Genomic DNA, 14,544 nt, shown 5'->3' with positions numbered 1-14,544 from the left:
AAATACTTCTCTGTTTTTCCATGCAAATATATTCCCTAAATTCTGGGATTTCCCTTTTTTTCTCTCTTTATGGTTTAGTTTGATGAACAGAATGTTTTTGTTTTAAATTAAAAACAAAAGTTTTTAGTTGTGACATATAAGAAATCTTTGCTTACTCAGGTCATTAACATATTCTAGAAACTTTATTATCTTAACTCTCAGCATTTAAGTCTGTGGTGCATCTGGAATTAAATTTTGCCTGCAATGTTAATAAGGGGTCAAGTTCCCCTCCAAACATACACATTTGGTTATTTTGTTGACCCACAACCATTTGTTGTTTAGACCATACTTTTCACAATGGATTACAGTGAATGCTTTATTTAAATTCAGGAAAATGTGTGCATGGGTTCTCTTAATTTTTCTCATCATTCTGTTGTTTATTCTTATATCACTACTTCAATTTCTGTATAATTTATAATAAATTTTGTTATCTAGTCTTATAAGAGCTCCAACTTTGTTCTTCTTCAAGAAAGAACTGCTGTTGCTACCGTTGATCCATTTCATTAATGTACAAGTTTTAGAACCATCCTGTCAATTTGCACAATAAATGTTAATATTTTCTCTAAGATTGCAAGAAATCTATAAATCAATTTGGGAGAACTGATATTTTTAGAATATTACATTTTTAAATTCATGAACATAGAATATCTCATCATTTATTTAAGCCACTTAAAATCTCTGCCCATAAGAGCAGAGATTTTTTTTCTTGTGCCTCTTATTTATTTTTCTTGCTTTATTGTCCTGACTACTACCTTCAGTAAAATGTTAAATAGTGGTGGTTTTAGCAGGCCTCTTTTGCTAGCTCCTGGTCTCAGGGTGAAAGCTTTCCACCATGAAGTCAGATGTTTAATACATGTTTCTTGTAGAAACTCTATATTTGATTGAGTTACCCTCCTTAGTATTTTCTTACCTTTCTAAAAGGTTAATATGATGATGATGTTGATGATTCTATATATGATTTGGATTTTATCAGATACTTTTTATGCCTATAACATTGATTTTTAAAAATTAAACCTTGTATTCCTAGAATAAACCAACTTAGCTATAATACATTATCTTTTTATATATCTCTGAATTTGATCTGCTAATATTTTGTTTAGGATTTTTGCATTTATATTCTAGAAGAAGTTGTGCCCGTAAATGTTGTTTCATGTAAAACTCTTCAGATTTTAGTATCAAGGTTGTGTTGACCTTATATTTGATTAGGAAGTGTTTCCTATGTTTCTATTTTCTGGAAGAGTTTGATGTAAGATTGATATTATTTGTTTCTTAAAAATTTGTCTTAGCACATAATCTATTTGGGATAATGTTCAATGTGCACTTGAAAGGAATGTGCATTTTGCAGGTGTTATGGTTACTAAAATCTCAATTACTTCAAGTTTGTTAATTGTGTTTAAATGAATCCTTATTTTTAGTGATTTGGGGAGGTTTCTATCAGTTATTGACAGAAGAATGTTAAAATCTCTTCTTCAGATTGTGGGTTTCTCTAAATCAGTTTTTAGTTCTGTCAAATTTGGCCTCATACTTTGAGGGTATGTTATTAGGGTATACACGTTTAGAATAGTTAAGTCATTGTATTATTGACGCTTTTATAATGATAAAATTTCACTCTTTAACTCTAATTTCCCTCTTTAACTAATTGCCTTATTGGCCATTCCCTCTGATATTTTCATACTTACAGCAACTTTCTTTTGACTGGTAATTTTATTATATATGTTTTCCTAAACATTCCCATTAAACCTCTCTGTTGCTTTTATATTGAAACTGTGACTCTTATAAGAATATATAGTTGGATTTTGCTTATTTTTATTTTCCATTTTGATTTTTTATTAATGTATTCAGACTTTAAATTTATTTCAATTGAGAGTATAATTAGGTTTATATATATCATCTTTCTGTTTGTGTTCCATTTGTCCTGTTAGTTCTGTGTTCCTTTTTTGCTTCTTTATTACCTTGTTTTCCCTTTAATCAGGTATTTTTGTTTTTCCTTTTTTTCTCACGTTAGCTTGTTAATTTATGGTTACCTCTTTCTATGCACTTCATTCCTTCCTGCATTATCATGCTTCCATCATTTTCTTTTACCTTAAGGACTTTCTTTAATATTTATTTTAGTTCAGGTCAGTTTTTGATTGCTTGAAAATTTCTTTTACTTAAAACTTTGAAGGATATCTTCTTTAGATATAGAATTCCAGGTAGGCTTTTGGTGTTTGAAGATGCCATATTTATTATCTTCTGGCTTTCATAGATTCTATTGAAAAGTCAGTAATAAGTCTTATTTTTTCTTCTTTGAAGATACTTCTTTCCAACTCTTAATCCCCAGACTACTTTTAAGTTTCATTCCCTGTATTTGTTTTTCAGCATGGGTGTGGTTTTCTTTGTATGTACTCTGCTTGGAGTGGGGGAGGTTATGTGGCTTCTCGAATCTGTGGTTGATGTCTTTCATCAGTTTTGGAAATTGCTTGGCCAGAGGTATTTCAAATATTTAATCTTTTTCATTATCTCTCTTCTCTGAGATAAAGTAGCTCCAAAAACACATATGTTAGAATCCCTTACCATTTCTCATGTGTCTCTTAGACTCTTTTCTGAATTGTTTTCTTTTTTTACTTCTGTGTTTTAATTTGCATGTTTCCTACTGACCCATCTTGTAGTTCACTGATCATCTCTCTTAAGTTATCTAATCATTTTTAGCCTATGTATTAAATTCCTAATTTCAGTTATTCTATTTTTTAGTTCTGGAATTTCTACTTGATTATTTGTTGTAAATTCTAGTTATATATTGAAGTTTTCTATCATTTCCTATACTTTCTTGAACATACTGAGCATGGTATATTCAAAGTTTTCTCAGTTAATTGCAACATCTGGATCACTTGTAGGTTTATTTCTATTGACAATTTATCTCTTGTATTGGGTTGACCAAAAAGTGCCTTCGGATTTTAAGTAAAAATAGAGGACACATTTTTTGTTTTCACCGAGAACTTTATTGAACAACGTATTCACCCTTTTGTTCCACTACCTTCTACCATTTTTCAGGCAACTTCACAATTCCATTTTCCCAAAACTTTTTATCTTTTTGAGCAAAGAACTGTTCCAGGTGCCTTTTACAGTCTTCCAGGGAATTAAATTTTTTTACATTAAGAGAATTTTGTAAAGACTGAAATAAATGGAAATGCAAAGGTGCAATGTCTGGTGAATATGGCAGATGAATCAGAACTTCCCAGCCAAGCTGTAACAGTTTTTGCCTGGTCATCAAAGTAATATGTGGTCTCACATTATCCTGATGGAAGATTATGCATTTTCTGTTGACTAATTCTGGAGGCTTTTTGTCGAGTGCTGCTTCCAGTTGGTCTAATTGGGAGTAGTACTTGTTGGAATTAATTGTCTGGTTTTTTTGAAACGAGCTCATAATAGAAGACTCCCTTCCAATCCCATCATATACACAACATCACCTTCTTTGGATGAAGACTGGCCTTTGGTGTGGTTGGTGGTAGTTCATTTCGCATGCCCCACAATCTCTTCCCTTCCACATTATTATACAGTATCCACTTTTCATCACCTGACACAATTTGTTTTAAAAATGGAACATTTTGGGCTTCCCTGATGGCACAGTGGTTGAGAGTCTGCCTGCCAATGCAGGGTACACGGGTTCGAGCCCTGGTCTGGGAGGATCCCACATGCCGCGCAGCAACTGGGCCCGTGAGCCACAACTACTGAGCCTGCGCGTCTGGAGCCTGTGCTCCACAACAAGAGAGGCTGCGATAGTGAGAAGGCCCATGCACCGCGATGAAGAGTGGCCCCCGCTTGCCGCAACTAGAGAAAGCCCTCGCACAGAAACGAAGATCCAACACAGCCAAAAATAAATAAATAAGTAAATAATTAAAAAAAAAAAAAAAGGAACATTTTCATTATGTTTAAGTAGAGAATCGCATGCGGAAAAATGGTCAAGAAGGTTTTTTTCACTTAACTTACGTGGAACCCAAACATCAATGCTATTAACATAACGAAGCTGGTGCAAATGATTTTAAACGCTTGATTTGGATATTTTGAGTTTGTTGGCCATCTCTCATGTGGTATAACATTGATTGTTCTCAATTAATGTCTCAGTTTGATCGCTATCAACTTCAACTGGTCTATCCAACCGTGGAGCATCATCTAGGGAGAAATCTCCAGCATGAAACTTTGCAAACCACTTTTGACACGTTCGATCAGTCACAGCACCTTCTCCATACACTACACAAATCATTTTTTGCGTTTCAGTTGTGTTTTTACATTTCTTTAAATAATAAAGCATAACATGCCAAAAATGTTGCTTTTTTTTCATCTTCAATATTAAATGGCTACACAAAAATTCACCAATTTTGATTTTTTTTTTTAATGCACGCTAATATGACAGCTGTCACAATACAGTCTAACAAAATTGTTTCAAATGAAGTTAAGACAACTAAGCACTACTAGAGCCATCTTATGGAATAAAACAGACAAACCTTTTGGCCAACCCAATATTTTGAGTCAGCCAATTCTCTCTATTAGCATTTAGTCATTGATTAAGTATCAGACATATATGTAAAAATTATAAAGACACTGGAAGATGTTTTATTTCTCTAAAGAAGATTTAATTTTGTTCTGACAGGCAGATATTATATAGACAGAGATCCTTTTGAGGCTTATTTTTAAGCTTTGTTAGGGCTGGTCTACTTCTGGTTTCTCTTAGGGTTGAGCCAATATAATGTCTAAACTGAGAGTGGAATATTTACCAGGTTACCTTCACCTTGTTTTTTCCTGAATTCTAATCTCTTTCTCCATAGCATCAAATGACTAAAGAAATTTCTTCTTAGCTTTTTAGCACGCCAGCTATTGCTATTGCACTTTGAGTCTAGGTATCTCTCCAACACACATACTACTTGGAATTTGCAAACATATGAAGGGTTTATTTTATATATGACTTTGAACTCACATTTCAGTGGTTCTCTCCTCTCAGGGATCTTGGTCCTTCAATCCCAACTGCCTTGGCATCCCTACACTTTAACCTCTGTCTCTTCATTCCAGTGAAACTGCTACAAGTAGGCCTTAGATTTCTGCTTGGCTTCTCTTTCCTGTTAATAAAATTGGGGCTTTCCCTGAGGGAAAATGTGGCAGGAAATACAGGGTTCACATCCGCATGAGACTCTACTCTCTGGGATCTTAGCTTTTTGAGTCTTGACAGCTTCAATTGTTCTTGAGTACCTTCAGCTCCTTTTTTAATCCAATATTTATAGTTGTTCTCAGGCGAATCTTAATTCTAATTAAAGCTATACCAGAATAAAATGTCCAAAATGAAATGTTTATAAATATTTCAAGTCAGTGATTATTTTAAGTGTTTCAGACATTGTTCTCACCACAGTGAACAAAAGAGATAAAATCCCTGACCTCAGTGACCTTACATTCACTTAAGGTGACAGACAGTGAATAAATATATAAATATACAGAATACTGTAAGATATTGAAAATTGCTATAAAATTTTTTATAAGGAAGGTTAAGAGATAGAGCATAGAATCTGATTGGACAATCATGGGAGGCCTACATGAAGTGAAATATTTTTATAGAGATGTGAAAATAAAGTGAAGGGATAGCCATTGGGTAATATGGCACTGGGCTAAGTGGAGGGCAAGTATGGAAGCCTTGAAACAGGAACTTTTTTAGTATACTAAAGAAACAGAAAATTCACAGTAAGTAGAACTGATTAGTAGTGGAGAATAGCCAGAGATAGGGAAGAAACAGAAAAATGGTCAGGGAACGGTTCACATAAAGCCTATGATATGAAGTCAAGAACTTTGAATTTTATTTCAAATGTGATAGAACATTATTATTGGGTTTTGAGCAAAGGAGTTAAATGTATTATTTGTTTTAAATGGATGAATTTGTTTGTAATACAGAGATTATAGTTTAGGGGAGCTAAGAATTAAAGCTAAATACCAATTAAGAAGGTATTATTACTTTGCCTTCCTTTGACTTTTTTTTACTCCTTTTTTTATGGCCATCACTTTATTTTAAAATCATCTTACAACTTCAGATGACATAATCAAATTACAAAAGTGTCCCTATATTTTTTATTCTTTCTTTCTCTTACTTTCTTCTATACAACTGTAAGACATATCTAACCAGGACTTTCCTTTTATCACTTATTTAGGTCATAACAATAGTTGCCTTTGGTATAGTCTATACTTTTCTTTAAGATTTATCACAAGAGAGTTGTAGTGATATACATGTATTCAAACTTATATTTTCCTTCCCAGCCAACAAATACTGAATGTTTACAGTATGGTAGGTACCGTGCTTGGTGCTAGGGTAGGTACATAGACAGATATAACATGGCCCCAAGTTTAGGAGATGTCAGAAATATATTTGAATATTTTCAGCTATAAAAGAAGTAAATATAAAATTGTCTTAATAAATTAGCCTCAAACAAAAAGCCTGGATCAATCTGCCATGAAGTCTTTATATTGGTTTGTTGCCTCTCTGAAATGTGTTTTCATTTTACAAATGGTTAACCAAGGGGACACTGATAACAAAGATCACTTTGTTTTAGTTTTTATTAAGCATAGTTTACCTTAATTTTTTAAGTACCAAGAACTGTGAGGGATCTGAGGTTGTATCCTGCATGCAGTCTAACAAGTTAGGCTGCCACACTTTCATGGATGCTGGCAGAAGAAATGAGACATTACTTGTCACCTCAGGCAGCAGAAGCCTCATGTTTTTATCTATTCCCTTTGCCCCCAGGTTACATAGGCAGGAATTCCCCCTTAGGAATCCGAAAGCTTAGGAAACCCTATATTTTATAAAAGGCTGCTAGCAAACCTGTTCATCCTGTGCTCCAGAGGAAGTAGTTATTTTCTTATACGAGACAGCAAACAAATTTTGCCTTCTGCTCCAGAGGGAATCACTCAAAGACTATATCTTCCAAGTCTATTAGCTATAGTAACATCCTTGGAAAGATAGTCCAGAACAAAAGATGTCATAAGTCATGAAGAAATGTTAGAGACCTATGGAAAATTATCTCCCAACAATATGTACCCTTCATGTGTACATGGCAAATTTTCCCACAAGTACCCACTCCAGTGGCTACTCTGAATAATCTGAAGGGCTAGGACAAAATCCATTAGGTTATCCTCATGATACATTTAATGAAGGATACTATCAATACCCCAGGCATTTCCTCTTTAAGTTTCTATATTGACCTTCCCACTAGACTTGAGGCTTTAATCCAGGTACAGCTGCAAGTATTAGCTATTACAGACTCTTTTTGGGCCCGCAAGGAGGAAGTCGAAGGCAGTTCTGCCATCTAAAACAACCCTAGCCAGTGAATTGAAGCTGACTTGAATGCTTTCCAGGGCCATAATGGTGTTTCCTTAAATGTTTGAAGGTGATCTATGACCAGGACACCTTCCAGGTGGCATTTGTCAGCCCCATAGGATGACTGAGAATGGGAGTGGGGAAAACATCCAGGCTGCACCCTGAGGATGTGTCAATCTCGCTGGCCTGAGACATCCTATTAGGGAAAGGAAATACGTTTCATGCCCAGGAATGATCAGGAGAGAATCCAGAGTTGTCAAAATAGAACTGTATTATCCTCCATGTATTTTTTCATAATCATTACCTAGGAAGTAGCTGCAAGGGTATGATCCCTTTCTGGGGACAGCCACATTAACTGACCAAATTGCCTTATTTAGGTATGTGGACAGAAGGAAGTGAGAGTGGTGAAGTCAGACTATCAGCTCATTGTTGAGTACCTTTTGTGATGAAAGGCACATAACTGTCAGGCTCCAATGGTCCAGAAAACTGAAAAATTATACAGACGAATTTCAAGGGCCACAGTTATATGGCCAAACTTAGCTGATAGATAACCTGAAGATGTATCAAAAGTTGAGAATGAAGAGAGGGCTTAGAAAGTGAGATTTGAGATTCATAATGGGCCAAATTTCCAAACTGTAAGGATTCTGAGGTGCTACATAAGTTATCAAGAAGTATTAGAAAGAATTCTTTTGAAAATGGCATGAGGCAACTTGGATAGAAGAGGAGGAAAGTGTTGGGGCTCAGAGTTGAGGATGGTGAAGAATAAAAACGAGACCAAGACATGGCTTTTAGAATTTCTAGGACCTGTTCAACTCTAACTAACTTGTGGCTTACAGCGAATCTGATTCTAGTTTCATATGTCAAATGAAAGGATTATATTAGTTGGTATGAAAAATTTTGTACATACATATGCAAATAAACATGAATGTTATTCCCGGCTCTTCTGATAGCCTTATTTCCTAGTCTCTCAAAGTTGGATTATAGAATAATAATTTCTTCTCTGATAAAAAGTCAGATATATGTATATCTGTTCAAATATTCAATTGTGAGTACACAGTTACAAATTTATCTAAGTTCAAGTTTATTTTTAATGTGTAAGTAAATTTGATAATAGTCTTCTAATAAACAGAAAGCTTTCCAAATTCTCAGTTGTAAGTTAACAGAAGGTTTTCTTAAGCAATAATTGAAATTTGTATAAATGTCCAGTAGTAAGCATGATATATTAATATTCATTTTTTTAAACAGTAGTATATTTATAATCTTGGCCAATTCCTCCTGACATTTGAGATTTTTTTCCTCAACATACTAGGTACTGCCAAATATAGTTGATATTAATAAGCTTGAACTCATATAAATCAGTAGTCTTGGTAACCTTTTTGGTTGAGATTATGTAATTACTGAAAGTAGCTTTAGCATTTTATATTAAACCTTCTATTTATGTCTCTAGAAATTTCTAAGAGACAGTGGTTCTGGAATCAACTAACACAACATTGTAAAGCAACCATACTCCAAAAAAAAATTAATTAAAAAAAAAAAGAATTGTTCTGGAATCTAACAAAAGTTTGTGACCTTATATTAAAAACCAAGAAAAAGTATTTTCAAAGTTTTCTGCACTTTTAGATATCAATTTAAAGAACTAATTTTTTCCCTCAAACTTCATGTAGCTTTTCCAAGGAAGAAACCTCCATCACCATCTATATGATACAGCAAAGAAATCACTGTGCTTTGTGGGACCTTGTCCTGCTGCAGAAAGAAAACAGCTGGAGTCCCAGAGAGTATAAAAAGAGGTGGTTTGGCAGGTGTTTAAGAAAAAAAAGTTGTTTGTTTATATAAAAACTAGTGCATAAGTCAGACTCCTTGCCTGGCATTACTTGTCCTTTTCCACAGTCACTCCTCAGATAGCATATTACTTTTAAAATTTCTCTTCCAGTTTTTTCATTGTGGGAAAGTACACATAACATAAAATTTACCATCTTAACCATTTCTAAGTGTGCATTCAGTGGTATTAAGTATATTCATAAAGCTGTGCTACTGTCACCACCATGCATATCCAGAACTCTTATCTTACAAAACTGAAACTATATACTTGTTAAACAATAACTCCTCATTCTCCCTTAATATACTAATGTTATAAACACCTTAATTTGCATTTACACCAGCTTAACTTCAGTAGCATCCATGAATTATTCTCCTTTATAGCTACATCTCCACCCCTTTCAGTTGTTGATGTAACAAAATTGCATCTTTATACATTGTGTGCTCCAAACATAGACTAATAATTTCTCTAAACAGACTAGTATTTTAAATCATATGGAAAAGAAAATGTGGAGTTACAAACCAAACTTTCAATAATACTAGCTTTTAAACTAAGAATTGTTTGTTTTTAAATGTATTAGTATCTTAAAAAGTGAAGTTAACAAACTGTTGTTACAATAATATTAGCTTTTATAATTTCCCATGTAGTTACTGAGATCTTTATTTCTTCATATGCCTTTTAACTGCTGCCTAGTATCCTGTCACATCAACCTGCAGAACTCTCTTTAGCATTTTTTTCAGGCCAGATCTAATGGTAATGAATTCTCTCAGCTTTTGTTTATCTGGGAGTGTCTTCATTTCTTCCTCAAATCAAAGGACAGTTTTGCCAGATATAGGATTCTTGATTGGCAGGTTTTTTTTTTCTTTCAGCACTTTGAATATATCAGCCCATTGCCTTCTGGATGTCAAGGATGCTGATGAGAAATCTGCTGATAATCTTGAGGATTCCTTGTACATGACAAGTTGCTTCTTACTTGGTCCTTTCAAGATTCTCTCTTTGTCTTTGTCTTTTGAAAGTTTGATTATAATGTGTCTTGGTGTGGGGCTCTTCGAGTTCATCTTACTTCAAGATCATTGAGCTTCTTGGATGTTTATATTCAGGTCTGTTATTGAATTGGGGAAACTTTTAGTCATTATTTCTTCAAATATTCTCTCTGCCCGTTTTTTTCTTTCTTCTCCTCTGACTCCCATGATGCATATGTTGGTCCATTTGATGGTGTCTCACAGGTCCTTTAGGTTCTGTTCATTTTTATTCAATCTTTTTTCTTTCTGTTCTTTAGATTTGATAATTCCATTGCTGTATCTTCAAGTTCACTCATTCCTTTATCTGCCTACTCAGAGGCAGATTCCTCTAGTGAATCCTACCAGCGAATTTTAGTGAATTTTTCTTTTCAGTTATTGTACTTTTCAACTTCAAAATTTCTTCTTGGTTTCTTTTCAGGTTTTCTGTCTCTTTATTGATATTTCCACTTTGTTCATAGATCATTTTCTCCCTTCTTTTAGTTCTTTGAACATATTTAAGACAGTTATTTTAAAGTCTTTGTCTAGTAAATCTGCCATGAGGTCTTTTTTAGGCATAGTTTTGGTTGATTTTTTTCCTTTGAGTGGGCTGTAAATTTTCCTGCTTCTTTGTATGCCTTGTGATTTTTATTTAAAGTTAGACATTGAATCTAATAATGTGGTAACAGTGGAAATAAGATTATCTCTCTTCCCCAGTGTTTGCCAGGTTTTTTGCTTTTGTTTTTATTGTTTTTGTTTTTGTTTTGATTGTTGTAGGCTGCGTCTGTGACAAGGATCAGCCTGAGTTGTAAACTCAAGGTCTCCTCATTTCTTTTCTAAGCCTGTGCCTTCCCCTGGGCATGTGTGCTAACTTTCCCCCATATATGCAGATGCTTTTGAATATCCTAGTCTTTTTTAAAATGAATATTCTAGTCCTTAGTGTTTGTTTCCCAAAAAAGGAAAAAGAGAAAAATGAAGAGGGGAGGAGTTGGGGGAAGAACACCTGCCCTTTAAATCCTCTGGAAATCACTTAGTAGGTGGGGTAAATAGTCTTACAACAATAAGGGAGGTGCCACTCACCTCTTTATACCTCTGAGATCAGAAGCAACACTCAACAGTCAGAGTACAGATCTCCAATCTTTGGAAGACAGTGTCCTCATTGTCCACCCTGGCTCCTGCAAACTGTGTGCAAGGTACTTCTAAAACACATGAATAGCTGCCTGCCTTGAGGCTGGGGAATGGAGGATAGATAGCTGCAACTGTGCTAAGGGCTGACATTTACCAAAATTAACCACAATTTACTATCCAAGTCTTCCCCAGGACATCACAAGCCTTCAGTAGACTCTAGAGTTCCAAAATGGTTACACTAGACAGATTCTGCCAGTTTAGTTGTTGTCTAGGTTGGGAGACAGGTTCCTGGTACTCCCTACCCCACCATCTTCCCAGAATCCTCTGGCACATTGCCTTTTGTAATATTGTCTCCACATCTTCTTTTCATTTTAGCAATTTACAGAGTAAGAATACTAATTTAATGATAGCTGATATGCCTTGGGCCTTGATCTTTCTTGGCATAAATATGAATTTTCCTTTATTTGTCATACAAAAGAAAGACTTTAGAAATCTGAGCCCTCCATACTGTTTGCAATTTTGCATTAAATAGCTCTTCTTAAACCAGATATATATTCTTAAATCAGATATAACTGGTATATAACTGTGATATATATGTTAACGATCTCTGCCTAGAAGGAACTGGACAATGTACTGGTGCACAACTGTATCCTTTTTACATAGATATTCAAATAACGTGAATCTGATAAGGTTTCCTAAGACTAAATGCTGTAAGTAATGGTCTGTCATTGCGCTGCTGACCTGTAGTCAAGATGTCTTAGGCTTGCCTTTCCAATGGTTTTTCAAGAGATAGTCAAGAAGCACTTAAGCTGTATAAATGGAAAATTGCATTTAGGTCTTCTCAGATTATAGTCATTCCAGTTTTTAAAACATAAATATGTTTGATCATTTTAGAAACTTTTAAAAAACAAGTTCATTGGTATTATGATCATCCTTTTTTCTTAAAGATTCAAAAACAATTATAGAACCACAGAATATTATTTAAACCATATTAGATAATCCAAGTGAATAAAATTTAGATAATTATACCCTAAATTATACAACACGAACATAACTAATATATTTCCATTGTAGAATGATAAATTTGGAAATTACATAAATGGAATAAAGATGTTGTAAGATGAAGAGTGAAGTGACTTAAGATCATTTCAAAATTTAAATTTATATTTTTATCATTCAAACTCTTGAACTAGAGAATATAATATCAGGAACCATGTTCTGTATATTGCCACAAAATTCTTTTTTCCATCTATTCAGGAAATTCGTGAAATGTTGAACTAAAGTTAAATAAAAGCTGTCTTACAGATGGTATTTACAGAAAATTGATACTAATATGTTAAAATACTATAAATTTTTAATGGTGAGGTTTGATGGAAAATATATTTTGCATAATAAAGAGCTAAAGGATTATTTCCCTCAGTTACATCTAGAGTTGGCTCAGAGTCATAGTTCTCAAACAGTTAAATACACTGAACAATCTGCACGTCTCATTTTTTAGAGCATGTGAGTACTCAAGGCTTTACTTTATTCCACTTCGGGATGAAAACTCTTATCCCATTTTTTAGAATGTTTGCATTAAACAGATACATAACATCTCACAAGACTGAGCAAGTAGCAGATTTTCCTCTAAATAAAAATGCTGAAATACTTTCTTAACATGTGTAGTATATAAGACAATTTAAAAGAATCTTTGTAAAAGTTATGCAAACTAAATTATGTACATTAATGTTATTATTTGTGCAGGCTGCCTTAGAGAAGGAATGGCTTGCTTTAGATTCCGCCCGCTTCCCTTCACAAACACTGCTTCTTCCAAACCAGCTGCACTGGCCAAAGGTAACATGTCATGGAAACCTCTTAGTGCTCGATCTTTGCTCATTTCTTAAGGTTATGCTCTGCTGCAGTGATTAATAATACAATTTATTGACTTGAAAAACACAATTACTTTTAGAAGCCTCTGACTTCCTCCTCATCCCCAGATGTAATTTTTCATGTAGCTTTTCTTTCATTTGCTCCTGATTTTTTTCTTTATTTTGGATTTCTTTCAACACTTTATTTCACAGTAGCAAAAAAAAAAAAAAAAAAAAAGATATGGTTCAGCTGCATAAAATCACTAGTTGACAGCACTTTAAAAATACAAAAATATGCATTAAAAGGGCAACAGCTGAAGATTCTCAGTCAGAGGTCAATGGACTGCAATATCTGTTATTTATTTGATAATCTTTGAAGTTTTTGTTTTCTAAATTTTTTTCATGATCTTTGCAATTAATCATTCTGTATATGCAAACTATACCAAAAGCATATCTCTCATGACTACAACAAAGGACATTTGTATGTATATTCCATAAATTTCATTTGATTATAATTTTTAATTTTTATATGAGTTTTTCTTAGGCTACTCAGTAATATGCATGTAAAGTAATACAATATACATGCTAGATTTTTTTCAATTTATTTTATACTTATGTACATTTTTTTCTGATAAGTTCTCTGGAACCTTAAAATCTGATGATACTTCACTTAATTTACCAAGTCATCCAGCTCAAGCATGGATGTATAATGAGAAAGAAAATTTGTTTTCATCGGAACACACACACTTTAATAGCAGGTAAGCTAAATTGCTCTTTTAGAGGATCAACCTCTAATGAATGACAAGAATATTATACTGTTTACAAAAGTAGTAAGATGATGAAAAGAGGTATGAATTTGTTAAAAATATAATGATTTTATGGAGTTTTCAGTGTAAGTAAAATGTGTGATGTAAGTTTATTAAAGCAAATACAAAACTTAAGTGTCAGTGAAATAATGTTAACTGTTGTAAACAAATGAACTTTTAAATACTGCTATATAGGTAGAGATAAGGGTTAGAATAAAAATTCCAATCCTGTGTTTCTTTCAACGAAAGGATTGAAATATGCTTCAAGTAATTGAAATGTAAACATTTTAAATTAATGGCAGACTTTTATTACTTTTCAAGATAAAGTTTTTCTGTAACTTAAATGTATTTTATTTCCGAGTTTGAGACAACATAAACAGCTTGTAGTTTTAAAAAGTGCTGATACACTTGTGTTGATTCAGTTAAGTGTGGTCTTTTCCTATTGCTAGATCAGAAAATAGAACTTTATCCAGGACACCTGAATCAAAGACCAGCAGAAAGAGTTTGCTAAAATCTGAAAAAGAAGAAAAAATTTCAGAAGAATGGTATGTGGTCGGTCTGTTTTACACTAAACTATTAAGAA

General features: G+C 33.6%; 1 protein-coding gene across 1 annotated transcript in view; it reads left to right on the top strand.

Annotated features, from left to right (window-relative positions):
- Nucleotides 1-14,544, top strand: part of LRRIQ1 (leucine rich repeats and IQ motif containing 1) — a 207,712-nt gene that overhangs the window by 108,003 nt on the left and 85,165 nt on the right. Inside the window, exons 19-21 of the mRNA XM_082418862.1 lie at nt 13,052-13,141; nt 13,792-13,913; nt 14,411-14,506. Of these exons, the coding sequence (XP_082274988.1) occupies nt 13,052-13,141; nt 13,792-13,913; nt 14,411-14,506 (308 nt within the window). The remainder of the gene's footprint in view (nt 1-13,051; nt 13,142-13,791; nt 13,914-14,410; nt 14,507-14,544) is intronic.

The sequence above is a fragment of the Balaenoptera physalus genome (assembly GCF_965194825.1).
Source record: "Balaenoptera physalus genome assembly, chromosome: 13".
In the NCBI taxonomy this organism is placed as follows: domain Eukaryota; kingdom Metazoa; phylum Chordata; class Mammalia; order Artiodactyla; family Balaenopteridae; genus Balaenoptera; species Balaenoptera physalus.
This window is presented reverse-complemented; position numbering and strand designations above follow the sequence as displayed.